At 41.7% G+C, this 18,049-nt stretch overlaps 1 protein-coding gene across 4 annotated transcripts; it reads left to right on the top strand.

Moving 5' to 3' along the window:
- The first annotated feature begins 4,415 nt into the window (after positions 1-4,415).
- MDM2 (MDM2 proto-oncogene) lies at positions 4,416-17,161 on the top strand. 4 transcript variants are annotated; one of them, XM_005142581.2, is made up of 11 exons: positions 4,416-4,525; positions 5,080-5,152; positions 7,220-7,294; positions 7,651-7,784; positions 7,927-7,976; positions 9,194-9,258; positions 9,410-9,503; positions 12,032-12,192; positions 13,481-13,636; positions 14,860-14,937; positions 16,444-17,161. In XM_005142581.2, exons 2-11 carry the CDS (start codon positions 5,084-5,086, stop codon positions 17,011-17,013), a joined length of 1,452 nt encoding a protein of 483 aa, XP_005142638.1. In that variant the 5' UTR covers positions 4,416-4,525; positions 5,080-5,083; the 3' UTR covers positions 17,014-17,161. The 4 variants fall into 4 exon arrangements, with proteins under 4 accessions (XP_005142638.1, XP_012982791.1, XP_030899125.1 ...); XM_013127337.2 differs by having other exon boundaries at positions 12,035-12,192; XM_031043265.1 differs by lacking the exon at positions 4,416-4,525 and adding an exon at positions 4,898-4,973.
- Positions 17,162-18,049: the final 888 nt, after the last annotated feature.

Genomic DNA, 18,049 nt, shown 5'->3' on the forward strand with positions numbered 1-18,049 from the left:
TTTTCTCTGCAGCTTCTGAAAGACACCAGTCTTTCACCTGTGTCCTATCAGCCTGTGCACACCCCACACCTCCTCTGGGACACTCCCTTGAACAAACATGGTTTTGTGCTGGACTGCCTAGCACATCTGAATGACAAATGAGCACTGAATGAAAAGAACAAAACTGAACTGAACTGAACTAGTATCATCCCAGTTTGTTTAGACAAGGCAGGTGACCATAGTTAAATTGAGGCTTTCTCTGATCTAAATACCTGTAATTCAGTACTTCTGAAAGAGGGAGAGATCACTGAATTATTTATCACAGCTACAGATTAGTAGGCAGGAACCTTTCACAATCTAGTCACATACTTCACCCTGCTTAACAAGAGTACAACAAAAGCATGTTTCTTCACTCAGAGATGTTCCTAACCAAATATACTATGAAGAGCCTTTTCCTGAGATTCTTCCATTTCAGTTCTTTAGAATCACTCCATGAGCTTCTTTCAAAAATGAGGATTAGAAAATTAGAACAAACCACACGAACTTTTTATTCCATGTTAGATATTGCGCACATTTAAGCAGAAGTTTAAGATATTTGGTTCATATTTTTGCCAGCCTCTCTTCAGAAGGCATACAATATTGTTTTGTTTAATTTTGCTTGTGGCTTATGGAGCTGCTGCCAAATAGGAATCAGATTTGGGCAGGCAGACTACTACCAGTGTCTCCCAGACACAAGGAGTAATGAGCATGCCAACTAAACGAGAGCAGACAAACTGCTGTCTTCTGATGTGGGATTGTTCCAGCTCCAGGTGGTTTTGAAGGAGCTTGTTGTTAATGCTCCTAAGAGCAGGGCACACCTGAACTGAGTGCCTGTGGGAGGAAGACAAGAGCTTGTGAACAGCTGCTAGAAAAACATATTTGCCAGTCCACTTGATGTAAAATCTTACTTTTTTCTCACATTTTACTCTTAGAGTTCCCACTGCTGCTACAAGCCTTGCTCTTGATTCCTGCTTGTCATTACTATCTGTTCAAAACTGCCCCCTGGAAAGCCGTGTCCCTCTTTTCACTTGGTAGAATGTGGATGTCATTTATAGTAAGAAGTTTCTGGTGGTGGTACTGACAATCCTCTCCATTGGGATGGGTCTTAGCTTGTGAAGTTTAAGTTCTCTGAACTAAGTAATCTATTACTGGCACGAGGATTTCTTATCAGCATGCTTTTTCTTACACAACAAAACAGGAATGTCTCAAAAACAAAATTCTTTCTGTTGAATTTGTACAACAGTGTACTGGCCCAGGGGCTCGCATGTAGGGTCAGGGCTGCAGCAGACAGCCCTGGCAGAAAGCCCCAGTGAACCACATGTGCCCCAACTGCAGTTCAGCATCCTTTTTCCTCCATCCTTTTATCTTTCAGTGCCTGACAATCGGCAGCACGTGACTGATCTGAGTTTTGTGTCACACTGACAGAGATGCAGTCAAGGCTTTAGAAAGGATACAGCAGCACAGTGTAAGGCAAACCTAGGGACTTCCTTTCAAAAATTATTATTTTTGTCTGGGAAGGAGCAGTTGATAGGCAGCACATGAAGGTCACCCATCTGACAGTCAAGAAGCAGCAACTGGGTTGGAGATGGGACATGACAAACCCTGGCCTCCTATGCCCGTGATCAGCATCTGGGAACTTCAGACCATTTCATGACTGTGCTGGATGCTGACTTGGCAGCAGCTGGGAAACGATGAGTAGGGAAAATAGGGGAAAAAAATTACAGTGAGGAACAAAAACCTGAAATTCAAGTCTTTAGCTGTCCACTCCTGCAGCACAGGAACCCATCTTTCCTCTGGCATACACATCTATAGGTAGACCAGATCCATCTCAGAAAAGAATTTAGTTTGCAAGCATTAAACAATTAAATGTTTGCAGTTAGAATCTGTATTTATATTAAAAAGGGTCTTGTACCATGTTAGTTAACCACAATGTAAAATGAGTATCTCCAGTTAAGGCAGCTGGGCTACATCTCCTCCAGGTATTTTCTGCAGGATTATGAATAATACACCTTGGTGGAGTCTTGCCATAGTGATGTCTCCTTTTCTTTTACAACCTTTAATCAGTGGGGAAGTCAGCTCTCATCACTATACAAGCTTATTACTCACCCTTCAAGTAAAACTTTTTAATTATGCTTATCCTAAATTATCAACCATAAGAAAATAACTGTGCATGTTGATGCCACAGTGTGTGCAGTTAGTGACAAACTAGTGGGAAACGGGACATAAGTGCAGCAGCACTGCATATCAGAGAATATCCCATATCTCCCTGAGCAAGCACAGTGTATTTTACTGACTCGCAGCCTCCCCTTACTCAAGATTAGTCTGTCTGAGAAAAGAGATAAGATTGCCCTCTAAGACTGAAAGAAAACCAAGACATAAACTGTTTTTTGCTTTGTTCTGATTGTAGGGTTTTTTTAATCTTTTGCAGTTAATGAATTGGTAAGGAAAGTTATCATTTAAAGAATACCAATTTAATCTCAAAGTCATTGGTCACAAGATACTTATTGGATGAGAAATGGAAAAAGAAAGCCATAGTTACCAATTTGGAAGTCCTGCACTGTAGAAAATGTATTGTTAATTTAAAAGGCACATTAATTTCCACACAACTCTTAGCAAAATGACACTGCGCTTAAGACAAGGCTCGATAACGTGATAGTCTTGGGAGAAGGACATAAACACTTTGGGTTTGTTTTGCTTCAGTTCAATAAAAAACATTTTGTATAGGAATTAAATGCCCTTCATACCACATCAGGACAAGACTGAACATCAATAATACTGCTGTCCAGTGTTACATCAACTGACTGTAGCCATTCGGTTACATCCTCCTGCATTTTTTGTGTAGATGGAATTTCCTCCTGATGGTGAAGCTAAGGATCTGAGGAACTGGAATACTGGGTGGAAAGCAGCAGATAACCTGACTTTGCCTGTAGCAGGACTTTCCACTTAAACCAGATTTCTGTTTGCCTTGAAACTCCAGTGCTAAGAGGAAGAAAGCATACGCTGCAAAATTCTAGCAGCTTCTTGTCTGTTCCTCACTAGACCTTGAGCTTTGGGATAACAAACTCATCTTGAAAATCCATCATCACACAAATATATAGATTTAAACCACTGCTGGAATTTTTACAAGGTGCAATGGTTGGCCAACAGACATGTCCAGGCACTTATCCACTGCTTGTCTGGACAAGTTAGTTGTCATGGGAAATTAGCATCATGCTCACTCTGCTCTAGCCTAAACACTATCTATCTGCAGTGCTCATGCTCTCTAACAAATCTTTTCACTATTCAAATATCGTTTTAAAATTACACCATAGGCAAAGAAGAAACCTGAGAATTATATACAAGAATCACACTAGAAACTGACCAGTTCTAGTTGAAGTGTAGCAAGTAATAAGCACCTATCAAAATAGCATACTTCCAAATAGTCTGCAGATACTCAGAATTATAGAATGGGCGATGACAGGAATACAGGACAATATAGCAGCATCCAGTTCTCTATGGATGTAAAGTTTCATCTTAGTTTCCTCTCTTAAATAACAGTGAAAAAAAAACCCAACTGAAAAGGCACAAACGATCATTGCACATCACACTAGTATCCAAAAGTGTCATTACCTATTAGCCAGGCAACCAACACTTTTATTACTGTGTCCCTGAATCTGTGTGGATTCTAAGGAAGTTTCTGCCCTGAAATAAACTCACATATGTTTTCTGCCACTAACATATGCTGCAGCTGCATTTACGGGAGTACAGGGTTGCCATCACAAGTCTCACAGCTGTTTATCCCCAAACAAGGCCGATGTTTCAGAACCAGAGCTCAGAGCAGGGCTCCAGCAGGCGGACGCTGCCCGGCCTCGCTGCTCCTCAGAACTGCCCCGTGTGTCTGAGGGGAAGTCAGAGCTGTTTGACATCTGCAAACAGATGAACCCCACATTTTTAGTGGCAGTGGGGACCCGTCGCATTTCAGACTCGTTGCTGGCAACAGGCTCTGCTCTTCCAGCTCTGTTTCCTCAATTCTTCCACAACCCACGTGTTCTGTTTACCACTACCCGATGGTTTTCGTGGACTGGCCGTATAAACACTCGGCAAGGGATAAAAGGGGCGATGGAGAAGATGAGGAGGGACAGAGACGAGAAGAGAAAAAGCCATCGGCAAAGCACAGGCCAAGCCTCCCACAGACCCTGGGCGGGTCTCTTACTGTCCCAGCTGCTGCCAGGCCCTATCCTCCTTTGTCCCTCGGCCCGGGCACTGTTCTGTTCCGTTCCGTTCCTCCCGACGCAGCGGGCCCGGTCTCCGTCCCTCCACCCCGCCACAGGCAGTGTGGCCAGCGCGGCCCGCACCCGCCTGCCTCGCGGCCGTTGCCCCGAGCCCGCTAGGGGGCGCTGCGGAGACCAACGGTCCGCGCTGCGCGGCGGCCAAAATGGCGGCGGTGGCAGCAGCCCGCGTCGCAGTGTGGTAGTGTCCCCGGTCCCCGCCCGCTGCGGGCCGGGCAGCGGAGCGGCCGCGGCTGGTGGTGCGTGCGGATGCCGGTTCGCTCAGGGGCAGGGGCGGAGGGGGGGCTCAGGGCTCGGTTTTCGCGTGGGGCGGCCTCGGGGCTGGGGGAGGGGCGGCTGCAGCGCCGCGTGGGGGAGCGAGGCCGACGCCGGGGAAAGGCGGGGGGAGCGTGGGGACGGGGCCTTGCCCCTCTTCGTCATTCCTCTACCCCTCACCCCCCCTCGCTGCGTGTGGCGGCGGCGGCTGTGGTGAGTCAGCGGCGGCCCCCTCCCGCCTGCCCCCCCGCGGTGACTCGGCAGCGCCACTTCTCCTGGTCATGCTCAGGCATGTCAGGCCGCAGCCGGCCGGGGAGCTAAGCCCCGACTTGCCTCTTGGCAGCGCTATATAAGGCCCGTCCTGGCCCGACCCGATTAGGTCCAGATACCCGCCGCCGGAGTCCGGTGTGTGGGCTGGACGAGGCCACCGAGGTGAGTGGAGCCCGCCGGGGTGTCGGAGCGCCGCGCCGACTGTGCGGGGTGACCTGGGTTGTGTGGCTGTGTGCCCCCTTCTAACGCTGTTCTGTTTTTATTGCAGGCAAATGTGCAATACCGAGATGTCGTCCCTTATGGATGCCTCTCCTGTCACTGCTTCGGAGCAAGAGGCGCTGGTCAGTAGCTCTGTTGGACGCGAGTTTTTCCCGCTTTTTGCAGTTTTTATCTGCTAATTCAGAAGCGATGTGGTGCTTGGCGAGCTGTGGTTAGAGAAAAGACAGGAAATCCGGTGAAGATGGGGCTCTTTGATCCTGTAATTGTGAAGCAAATTGTCTCATTTACGGCTGAGAGTTGGAGGTGAATGTTCAGGTCTAGACCCCGTTTCCTGGGGACCTTTGATGGTCAGGTTGCTTGCTTTTAATGAAAAAAGATCTTAAACTCCGATTTGATCATGTTAGCAATTCATAACTGAAGAATTGTGGAAGATCTCTGTAATGCAAAATGGCTTTTAAATGATCTTGTCGTTACAACTGAAGGGTTTCGAATTTGGCATTTTCATTTTCTGTTCTATTGGAATTCATATGTAATTTCTAATAAGAGGCTTCGTTTGTGTTTGTGGCTCTGCATATCCAGGCTTTCAGTGATGTTTCTGCTTCCCTGGGGCTCTCTGTAAGTTTTCCCAGGACAGAAGCCTGTGTGTTAGAGCAGAGACACGTATTAAACCGGCATGTGTGCACTGACATTGAAGTGGAACTTTACAAGAAGGGTGAAGCTTAAAAGTGTAGACATAGCAGAACTTCAAAAAAAGTGAAGTAACAGTAGCAGGCTATTCAAAGTTGGGGTTTTTTTGGTTGTTTGGTTTTCCATTTGTTTCTTACTGATTTTAAATCATCATAATAGTGATGCTGTCTGCTGTCACATCTGCTTGACAGAAGAGCTTCATACTTGCAGGAGTTAGGGAGGGTTGGGGAGTAAAAGGATCTGAACCCATGGGTCTAGTTGTGGATTCAAAGATCTGAAACTCTGCTTTGCCTTTCTGTGCTTAGATGTCTTTATCAGTTTAATGAATGACTGTTAGCTTCCTTTATGGAACTGTAATGTATATGCACCATGCTCTAAATAGTTAAGCACTTAGGAAGCAGTGAATAGACTCTAAGGTCCACAAGGGTTTTTTTATTGTTTCAGCTATGTATGTTTCTTGCAACTCATCTCTTGTTAATGCCCTAAAGCTTAACGTTGGTATTAGCAGATACTTGAAATGGAATGTAGAGAAGTTGTCCCATCCCCTCCCCCCAGAAAGCATTCAATCCTTGTTTCATTATATTTTTTGGTATTAATGATATTTTTATGATATTCATGATAATTTCATTATTCACACTTTTCTACAGAAAACGTGTGCTTCCTAGAATTTCTTTTAGGAAACATTAGTTTAGCGAATATTAGCTTATTCTGAGAATTATTATGCTATTGTTAAATAATTTTCACTGGGAGGTGTCAGTGGATCCACAGGCATTTTCTTGGCAGTTGTGGCAGCCTATGCAGCTTGCTCTCATGTCCTGAACTAGTACTGGCACAGACATTTGTGGAACAGTGCAGTGACTGGGACCAGGACATTGCTCTGACCAGGAGGAGCAAAAGAAAAGTTTTTTAACTTTTCCCTCCTCTACCTCAGAATTTGTCATAAACTGACTGCAGATGCAGCTCTGCTGGCAGTGAGTGTGTGGGAGGCCGTGTGGACGTAGGAGTGATTGAATTATGATGGACAGAGCAAGTCGTGTGCTTATCCCAGCTGAGAAAAGTCTTCAGAGGTAAAGCAGCCCCAGAAAGGAAGAGACTTGGGAAAGAGGCGGACCAGTGTTTTACTTTGTGACTTGCACTATGGATCTGGCAGTCAGAAAGGTTCATTTACCTTCCTCCCCCTTGGGAGTCAGTGTTGTGACTGAAGGAGTGGAGCTGAATTCCCCAGCTCCTAGCTCTGTACTAGGAACTACCAAATGAATCCTGAGGCTAAAATCAAGGAATATGTATGTACCAGTGAAAGTCTGGGGGCTGACTAAGATGTGTATGGGAATTTAGTATGCTTGGGTTTGTGTTATTTTAACTTTGCAAAAGTAACTTGGATGTAGATAGATCTTAATGTGTGTTTATGTATCAGATTAATAGAGAAGGAGGAAGCCAACCTGTATAAGGAGTTTTGTTTGGTGAATAATTGGTGCATACTGTTTTTCTTCTTCCACACGCAGGTTAAGCCAAAGCCACTGTTGCTGAAGTTGTTAAAGTTAGCTGGTGCAGAAAAGGACACTTTTACTATGAAGGAGGTGAGAACTTTTTGGTAGACCACAGTGTTCTTTTGTTTTGCATGAACAGGTGAGGGAGTGGGATAGGACTGTGTAGTTCGAAGCTTGTCTAGAAGACACAGAGACAACGTATTGTTTTTATTCTGCCGACTTGTCAGGTGCTGTTTAGCCAGTTTCAAAATCTGAACAAATCTATGTGGTGGTGAGCAGAATAGCAGAGTGCATGGGAATAAAGGACAGGTGAAAATTGCATTGCAGCTCAGGGAGTTTTAGGGAATCAAAGTGAGAAAAGCAGATGTCAATGAATTTAATGTGTTTTCTCTTAAAAAAACAGAACCCTGGGTATTTAATGTCTATGTATGTTGTTTATTTTACAGGTAATATTCTATCTTGGACAATATATTATGTCTAAACAGTTATATGATGAAAAACAGCAACATATTGTACACTGTGCAAATGATCTCCTGGGGGATTTATTTGGAGTAACAAGCTTTTCAGTAAAAGAGCACAGGTAAAACAGGATTCTTTTCGGAAAGTCTGGAGAACATAATGCATATGGCCTTTCTAAACTCTTTGCATCTTCAAAGATGGTAAGCTTTCTTTTATAATTACATGTAGCTAACTTGAAGCATCTTTTTTTATCCCCATCTAAGGAGACTATATTCAATGATTTCCAGAAATCTGATAGCAGTCAATCAACAAGGTAAGCTAGTCTGGGAGAATTTCTCCATAATTAGCTTTTTGGCTTTACATACTACTGCCCAGATCAGTCACAAATAGTGAATCAAAGCAAACACTCTTTCTTCTGGAGAAGAAAAACAAAAATCTGAACAGTGTTTGGGTAATTTTGTTGGACTGGAACCAGAACAAACGTTCAGAGCTGAACACAGAGGACACAATTGAAAAATTAGTTGTTTTCTTGTTTTTCTTACAGATAAAGCCCTCAACAGCATAAAAGGTTTTAACATGAAAAATTATCATCTTGAACTTGTGCTAGTAAGGAAATCAGGGCAGATGCTTCTTTCTGTTACAGTGTTCTGGTTTCATTTTCAAAACTGCATGTGGAGTACATTTAGAACTGGTCACCCTCAGCTAGAGTCCTGTTTTAAAAGATCTGTATGCTTTAAAGAGTAGTTTTGTGATGACTTTGTGGATAGCCACTCCGTAAGTGGAGAATTGTTACATACAGTCTTCTTTCCTGCAGTGCAAAAATAGTTCCATATAGCTGTATTTTTTGACTAACACGGGGAGTGAACTCTAAGTTAAACAATGGAAACCATTCTGTAAATTGGCTTCTAAATCCATGTTAAGGCATCCTTTGTTTCTGGTACTGCTAAAAGCAGTTCAGCTGCTGAAGATGGGAAATGTACTTTCTTTATTATCTCTTACTGTTATGCTTGCAAACTGAAATTACTTCTCAAATTCTTGTCCTGAAAGATCATTCAGGGTCTGTCTGGTAGTAAGCATATATAATTAACAAGAGTTAACTTTTGTTTAGTGTCTTTTGAATTCAGTGTTCCCATAAGACTATAGCTAGCAAAGTATAGTTCTCCAAAGAAGTGTAAAATATTTCCTGCCTCATATCCTTTTGTATCTGCAGAATCCCAGCTAATGCACAGCCTTCATTTGAAGGCATTTCTAAGAAAATTGAGCTACTTTATGGCTGAGATTTCTTCTTTCTTCATGCTTTCCCAATTCAGTTATGTTACAGGCCAAGTGCTGCACACAGCTGAAAAGCAAAAGAATAAGGTTGTTTTTTTCCATTTTTGCAAAATGGCAAATGGATTGTAAGTTCTGCTTTGTAAATGCAGTGTGCAGTTAACATTTATTTTTCCCTTGCTTTCATTTTAATGGTTTTGAGCCTGAAATTGACTTTTTCTGCTGTGGTGTAATATGGTTTTTGGTTTGATTTGATTTCAGACTCTACACTTGATGACACACCTGAGGATGATGCAAAGCTTCAGCTAGAAGAAAATATTCTTAAGGTGATTTTTTTTTGTTTAAATTAATAAACGTTCTGAGTGTAAAATCTGTTTAGTTTTGCATGATGGTGCCAATGGTTTAGATGCACTTAGTTGATTCAAGCCTTTTACCTCTTATTTGTGCTCAGGCTTACTCAGTATTTCTGTTAAGCAGGAATCTGTGCAAGAGTTGGAAGAGAAGCAGACTTCATCAAATGTGACTTCCCGGCCAACTACATCTTCTCGGAGGAGGACACACAGTGAATCTGGTACGTGCAGTTCCATGGTGCAGAACTTTCAGTAGCATGGCCATGTAGGAAAAGAAGTACATTCTGTTGCCTTCCTGGCTTTGAAAGGTACTGACAAGTATTATTCATGTTTTTCTGTTTATCTAAATCGAAATGTTTCATCTAGAAGAATATACAGGATTCCTTGCATATTGCTCCAGTGTCACATTACACTTTGGATCTCTAGAACTGTTAGTAAGATGATGGAATAAATTGTTCCACAGATCTATTAAAACTTGACCACATCAGCAGGACTTAATCAGTTTTGTTCTCTTCGTGATGAGAATACTTCTTTATAATGACGGATGTCATTGAATTAATTCAGTTCCCTCTGTAGACAGCCACAAAACTTTACATTCTGTTTGCTCTCTAAAACTAGTTTTCATTGGATTTCAGTTGGTTGCAGACATAAAAGGTCTGGTAGTACCGTGGGATGATTTTGGATATGTTTAGGTACCTGACTATCCATGAAGCACTTTCTAAACCATCTGGTGACTTAAGCATCATATTTTTTCTCCTCTTTCCATTTACTGTGGTTGTTCAAGAATCACTGGCAAATACAGTTTAAAAATGTGGACTGTTTATTCCCATAATTAGCAAATACAAAAGCTGATCAGCATAAACTTGAATAACTTCAAGTTTCTCAATAGAAGTGCTCTCTACAGTTCTAGTTAAGCACTATTCTGTGGAATTGCTTACGTTAGTTTGTTCCATCACTTCTGCTACCTCGTAATTTGGTGGTTGTAATTACCCAGGCAGTGATACTCTGTTGCTGCATAGAATCTCCCCTTTTACAGTTCCTCAGGAACATTTTTCAGTTCCTCAGCTGCTGTGTAGTATTTTTTATGTTCATTGTAGGCCACTGTTACAGTCCAAACACTGTGCTGCATTGCTGAGCGGTTTGCACTACATTAAAAGAACGTTTTAATCTTGTAACAAAAGTTGATGAAGGGATGGAAAGCTTCAGTTAAGCATCACAACCTGTAATATTTAAGCATCACCCAGAGCACATAAGGTCCTGTGTTGTGCTTACTTATTGTAGGTTTGATTGTTAACTCTTGTCTTTGCATCCATTTATTGGTTTGTTGCAACCTTAAAAGTTCTTTTAATATAGTGTTTTTATATACACTTTTTTTCTAATTTATAGGAAATCTTCCTTTTAAACCACTATTCTTGTTAAATTGGGATGGTAGCGGCTCCTTTGGAGCCGCTTACATAGTGTATAGAAACCTTGTGGTGGTACAATATCAGTACAGCATGGAGCCAGGACAACTAAATGAGGACAACGATGGACAGGAGCAACCCTTGGGCCTGGGGGCACCAAATTTGGTGGGGCTCTCAGGGCGGAAAAAGAAAAGAGAGGGGCTGAGCCAAGAAGCACCAAGGGAATGTAAGAGTCTCAAAGTATGTACAAGTGTTTTGTTCTCTTTTCTTTTACAATGAAAGATTCAACACTTGAAGACGCGTGGATTGTCAGGGTGTGTTTTGCAAAGCAAGGGAGAAGCTGGCCAATAAGGGGTGGGTGCAGAAGGCCCCTGGAGGAGGCAGCAGGTTCTTACCCAAGTCTCTTGAGCCAAGTTGTGAGGCCTCTTTTTGGCGGGGTTCACTCGGCTGCACTTACATACTCACTTTGCAATGCCTCTTTTAGTAAAATTATTTCTTACAAACACTTTAAAAGTCAGTGAAGCTGAAGTTTGACTTACCCACCCCTAAAGTTCTGTCTCCCTACGCCTGATGCTGTAGGTGGTCATTTCAAAGCATGATGTATTTAAAAAGCATTGTCTTTTGGCCTTCATACCAAGCATCTTTAATAAGCACAGCTTAAAGCAGTGCTCTCAGAGTTCTGTTTACCATAGTATGCCTTGAAGATTTCCTTGCTAGTGCGTGGTGAAAGTCATAATGGTTTGTTACAAAAATCCTGTTGAGTAGATAAAATTTCGGTGCAACTGTTAACTGATATATTTGTTAAGGTGCCTGAAACTTAAACCTGAATTTACCTTGCACAGCCTGAGGCCCTTTGTATGCATGTGACTTGGGAGCTAGTCACTGTCTCCCTGCAAATTCTGGGTTGGACTCAGAAGCCCTCTGAAAGTACCTTTCTGTCTACTGACTGTAAAGGGAGCTGGGACAATTAAGATCCTAACTGTATTAAAATTAGGATGGGTTTAATGTGTCATGTGTGAAATGGAGTAAAAATGCTTCCAAACTTAATTACGTAATTGTTATTTCCTGCATCTGGAAAGTGCCATTTACAAGCTGTGCTGATGGGACAAGTGGGAAAAGCCAGTCCCTGAAAAACTGGTTTCAGGAATGTCGCTATTTTCACATTCTTTACTGTTACTAAACTTTTGGTGCCTTTACTTTTTTCTGCCCCATAAAATTATACTGAATGACTTTTCTTAAATTCTTATGTAAGTAAATTTGTAGTCTAAGTTAAAATATTTAAAATAGTAAAAACTGCACATAGCATAGGTGCTTTTTGACTAATAAAAATTCTTGGATATGCCCAGAAGAAGATTCTTCAGATGATCTACACAACAACAGAAGAAAACGACACAAGTCGGACAGCATTTCGTTGACGTTTGATGAAAGTCTCTCATGGTGTGTAGTCAGTGGTCTGTGCCGTGAAAGAAGCAATAGCAGCAATTCCACAGATTCACTCTTCATCCCTGTAAGTCAAAATATCTTCTTTGTGGTACAACTTATGCAGATACTGGAAGTGCAGATAATGCATTTTCAAAAATCGTGGTTTTAATTAGAAGCAGTAGTGCCTTCAGCAGTGTGTGGGGAGAGGAAAGGGGCTGAAAGTTGATGTGTGGGTAGAGTGGAGTCTTATATAGATCTGCTGACAAAGTTGAATGGTAACTTTTAGTATTCTTTTTAGTTTAAAAAATCAGATTCTTCCTGCTTGCAGAGTATTGAAAACATGTCAGATTTTATGTTGTAAAATAAATATTGCTTATAATGCTGAGAGAATAAAAGCAGTCACAGACATTCTGTGATTCAGAATAGTTGGTAGTTCCAGTACAGTGGTCGTAACTGCCTTGATGAGCTGTGGTCATTTTCCAAGCCTTTACTGGTTTTTATTGTCATTTTCAGCAAACGCTGAGGTAAATTATTTGTGGTTAGATTAAGTCAGGAAGAGCTGAACTAACAGGATTCCTGGTCATACACTGTATACTGAATTGATAGAACTAATACTGTGTCTTCACTCTTGCTCTTTTACAGTTGTTTAGCTGCTGTCTTGAAGTTGACAAGAATAGAAAATTTAATGACACACAGCCAGAAGGCAGCATCTTCTTGCATCTGTTCTTTCACTTTTTAGGAGAGCCTTTGTTGAAATAGTAGCTGCAGCGTTTAAGCTGGATCTAGGATGACTACAGCTTCTTATTACACAGCTGACAAAAGGCTCTCAGATCTGGCTTTATTTTTACCTATGTACAATTTGTTTGGCTCATAAAACAGAGAAGGCTGCGTGGAGAGCTCATAGCAGCCTTCCAGTATCTGAAGGGGGGCTGTAGGGATGCTGGAGATGGACTCTTCATTAGGTACTGTAATGACAGGACAAGGGGTAATGGGTTAAAACTTAAACAGGGGAAGTTTAGATTGGATATAAGGAAGAAGTTCCTTACTGCAAGGGTGGTGAGGCACTGGAATGGGTTGCCCAGGGAAGTTGTGAATTCTCCATCCCCTATGGTGTTCAAGGCCAGGTTGGACAGAGCCATTGTTTAGTGTGAGGTGTTCCTGCCAATGGCAGGGGGGTTGGAACTGGATGATCTTAAGTTCCTTTCCAACCCTAACTATTCTATGATTCTATGAAAAGATGTTCTGTCTAGCAGCAGTGTCTTTCTTCCACAGCTAATTAAACTGAGCAGTTCGGTTTTATCATAGGAGCTATGTTAACAGTACTGGTTATGGATATGCAGTGTAAGGCTGAATGTGTGTTCTCTTTTTTTCAGGATCTTGATGCCAGTTCCTTAAGTGAAAACTCTGATTGGTTTGACCACAGTTCTGTTTCAGACCAGTTCAGTGTAGAGTTCGAAGTTGAGTCTATTTATTCAGAAGATTATAGCCATAATGAAGAAGGGCAGGAGCTCACAGATGAAGATGATGAGGTACAAATTTGCGTTGGTGGTGGTTTTGTTTTGGTTTTAGTTTTTTTGACTGGCAGGGGTTGGAGAGAGGGGGAAACTTACAGGAATACTTCTTGTTGAGATCCCAACAAGAAGTAGTAACTTCAGGTGTATTTCAGGACTCTGTGTGCTGTGTCTTAAACTGCACCCTGTAGTTTTATTAAATTAAACTACATGCCTGTGCATTTGGTTACACCCACCAGGCAGTAACCAGGACAGTGCTGAGACTTTCCCCTGGCTATGAAGTAGACTCTCCACAGCCTGGAGAAGTCTTGGTTTAACTTCATTCACTGGCTGGTGGAGTTGATGGCAGTGTGTGTACTTGAGTCTGTTTTTACATTCTTAATTGCAGAAGTGTGTGTTGAGCTTTGATAAAACTTTTGATACCAGATAAGAAATTTCCTAGTAAGTATTTGCAAAGAGGTATTTCTGAATCATTTGCCTCCATAAATATGAATGTTTCATATAGAGATGTTTAAGTACTATTCTAGAAGTCTTCATTGGGGAGCAAAAAGACAGTAAAACTGTGATTACCATCATTTTCAAGAGATCTAGGTATCAAGAATGAAGTGGGAAATTTTTTTTTTTTGTTCTGGGTTAGTTTTCTGTTACATCAAAGAGGTGAATCTGCTCATGGCAAGATTGGGTAAATACCAGTGGCAGAATTTGCCTGGGATGTACATGACTGATGCTTGAGAGGCTGAACGGGATGGACTGTGCTGATGTACACCAGGTTATGGTGCTGTGGAGCTGCACTGGGGTTTCTTTAGGCTGAGCAGTCACAGCTCTCGGAGCCTTTACTCGTGTGAGAGCTCCTTTGATACCTTAATACGTGGCCCTTGACTAGAATCTCTCCAGTAGCTCTGTATCTGATGTGCGGGGGAGCCCAGGGCTGGCCTCGGAGCTCCAGGTGTGTGTGTCCTCACCAGTGTTGAGCCAGAGGGGAAGGATCCCCTCCACTCTAGAAAGCAGCACTGTCTGTCTAGTCTGTGTTCTTCAGACTGTGTTACAAGTGGGAAGAGAATTTTCTTCCCCCAAACCAGATTGTGTGGAGTTACCTGCTAATATAAATTAACATATGTGTGCTACTTACTGCAGTTGATTAAAAGTCTATCAGAAAATCTGTCACACTAAATCTGTCAGATTTTAAACTGAATGCCCCAAAGCAATTACATCAGTACTTTTTTTGTTGTTATTTAAACCAGATATATCAGCTGACTGTTTACCAGGATGAAGATAGCGATGCTGATTCATTTGATGAAGATCCAGAGATTTCTCTAGCTGTAAGTAAAACCTTGACTGGCAAAGCATCGTAAATTGGTGAACTGACAGTAAATCAGGGATTATAGATGAATTCTATTGCTGCCAGTTACTTGTTTTAGAATTAATTTGACTTCTATGCTTGAAGATTCCAAGACAGTATTTTAATTACTGAATATGGGATTGTTAAGGATCATTTATTTATTTATTTATTGCTAGTAAGCTTCCTAATCCATTAAAAAAAGAATCACAATTTATGGTTTCACCATCTTAATGGGAGGAGATTAGATGGACCCTAAAGATGACTTTTTGCACAAAATAGCGAGAAAGAAACCAAAACCAAACTTAGATGTGTATTTAAAAACCTATTCCTAGAAATCATAAGATCAAGTTTTATTGTCCAACCTGAATGAATGACTCTGTAACATACAGATAGGAAGGGAAATCTCTTTTCAGAACAGTACTGTAAGATTTAAAAGATTTTGAGGCTTTTTCTAAATCCTGTGAGACTATTCTTGAAATGTGGGAAGTAATTCCAAGTTTTGAGGCAGAGTATGTAGATGTATGTGAAAAAAGCACACACTAGGCTTAAAATGCAGTGTATGTCTGTATTTGGTTTTGACAGTCAAAGCGTGAATAAAGCTGTTATCCCAAGCTGTCTGAAGTGTTCCAGCCCTTTGATGGTCTGTGGGACTGAGGGGCTTTCCTCTGTGTATGTGTACAACATGGAGCATGCCACCGTCTAAAACCATCACTGCCTCGGGATGGAAAAATACAGCTCTGTGTTATTCTTAGGATTGGGTTTTTTTAAGCTTTTGATGTCACTGGTGTTACTCAGGACTAAAGCAAAGAGTCTTTTGACTCTTCTAAATACCTTCTGGTTTGATTTGGTTTTGGTTTTGTTCTCCCTATGGTGTGCATTGCTTTAAAGAAGGATCTTTCTCCTTAAGAAATTAAGCGTGTTTTTAAAGAGATCGTGGCTTATAGCTGTGAAGGAACCTCTGAGAGAGTGATGGAGTTTTTTTTCCCTTTTTAAATGGCTGTAGTCTCTACTACTGCTGTATCACAGTGCCCTCGCCTGGCCGTTTTGCATATCACCGGTTTAGCATCCTGCTGGGTAAATGGCTCTTCGATCTTGTAGTTTCCATTTAAGAAGCCCATTGTTGAAAATAATGGAAATGGTGACCATTTAGTCAGAAATAAGTTTTTCATGAGGTTCTCTGAAGATTTTCGTGGACTGGTTTCTTAATTTTTCGCATAAGGAATCATAAGTCATTATTGCTCTATCTCTTCTTATTTCAGCAGTCTGCTGCATAAAGAAAGTCTGAGACGTGTTTTAAAATCAAGATTATTTTAATCTAGAAAGGTAAAATGAGGTGAAACACCAAGTGGAATTTTTAAAGTATAAACAAGTCACTAGATATCTTGAACTATTATTTTGGCAGTAATAAATTGTTTGTAACCTCTGCATACTTCAGTTGTAACTATTCCAAGTAGCTTAAGCTGTTCCAACCTTTAATTCACTAAAGGATTACTGGAAGTGTTCCAGATGCAGCGAAATGAATCCTCCACTTCCACGCCATTGCCACAGATGCTGGGCTCTTCGTGACGACTGGCTTCCAGAAGAAAAGAGTGATAAGCTAGAAAAGAGCAAATTAGAAAGTTCCTCCCCTCTAGAGTCTGAAGAAGGTTTTGATGTTCCTGACTGCAAGAAAGTGAAAATGACTGAAGATAAAGACCCAGCTGTGGAAGAGAGTGAGGACAAAGCAGTGCAAATTTCTGAGTCCCAGGAAAGTGAAGATTACTCCCAGCCATCAACATCAAGCAGCATGTTTTGTAGCAGCCAGGAGGACTGTAAGGAACCTGAGAAGACAGAAAGGCAAGGCAAAGAGGAGAGCATGGAATCCAGCCTGCCCGTTACCAGCATAGAGCCCTGTGTCATATGTCAGAGCAGACCCAAAAATGGCTGTATAGTGCATGGCAAAACAGGACACCTCATGTCGTGTTTTACGTGTGCCAGGAAACTGAAGAAGAGGAACAAGCCCTGTCCAGTGTGCAGGCAGCCTATCCAGATGATTGTGCTGACTTATTTCAGTTAGAGGGATGTTGACTGGAAAGCGGCGAAAGAACTTCATAAACTGATTAAGAGAGTAAGAAACTATTTTTGTATGCATATTGGAAATTAAAGGTTGTCTTTACATTTGCTATGAAAAGTGATTGCCGAAATAAATGCACTGAAGTTGGTAAGAGGTTAGCCTAATATTCCTAAGTTTAAGGTTTTAAATGCCTTAATAGAAATAACCAATTCCTGTGAACTACCCGCTTCTCCAAGTGTTTTGTGTTCCATACTAGTTAGTGACATTTGTTCTTCTGGGTTAAGTACATTAAGTCTCCAATTCAATGATTATAAGAGGAGAGACATGTTGAAGTGTTTATTTGTGTGAGTTCCTCCTCTTAAGATAGAAGTCTCTAGATTATCTGTGCCTGGTGAAGACACCAGGCTCAGTCACAACCCTCTAAATAGGTCAGTAAAATAGAATTTTGTCTCCCTCATTCCCAAAACTTATATTCCTCCAAATAGTCAAGTTACAAGGGAGATCTTACTAAGAAGATGGGGTAGAAAAAGCTAAGGTCTTGTGAATAGACATGGGTCGTATCTGTTTGTAAATGTCAGGGCTGTATATATTCTGAGGAGTCATTGATCCAAGTTCAGTCTAACAGTTACCTCTTCAGTGTCCTGAGAAAGTGGCTTTTGAAATTCTCTGGAGGTTTGGAGATCTGCACTACCCTGGTTCTTATTTTAGCAGTATGAGAAAAGACTTGGAGAGGGAAGGTAAATGAAGGAGATGCTATGGCACTTCAAGTCAGGCAGTATTGGGGGACAGTTGTATTCTTTTCTGCACTGTTTCTGACTTTAGCAGTAGAGCATTGCAGCGTGATGACTGCATTTGTGTGCATAAAAATAAGGGGGGGGGGGGAAAGGTCCCCCTGCAGCATTGCAGCATGATGACTGCATTTGTGTGCATAAAGATAAGGGGGGGGGGAAAGGTCCCCCTGCAGAAACAGGCTGTGTGCTTCTTGTTCACAGGCAGTTTAAATTCAGTAGTCTCACCAGTTTGCACAGGTTTTATCTCT

This window comes from Melopsittacus undulatus, chromosome 5 (assembly GCF_012275295.1).
Source record: "Melopsittacus undulatus isolate bMelUnd1 chromosome 5, bMelUnd1.mat.Z, whole genome shotgun sequence".
Taxonomy (NCBI): Eukaryota; Metazoa; Chordata; class Aves; order Psittaciformes; family Psittaculidae; genus Melopsittacus; species Melopsittacus undulatus.

Coding starts and splice junctions, on each gene's coding strand:
- MDM2 (XM_005142581.2), top strand. CDS start 5,084: ATGTGCAATACCGAGATGTCGTCCCTTATGGATGCCTCTCCTGTCACT. Junction 7,295..7,650: donor ACACTTTTACTATGAAGGAG/GTGAGAACTTTT, acceptor TTTATTTTACAG/GTAATATTCTATCTTGGACA. Junction 14,938..16,443: donor ATCCAGAGATTTCTCTAGCT/GTAAGTAAAACC, acceptor AATTCACTAAAG/GATTACTGGAAGTGTTCCAG.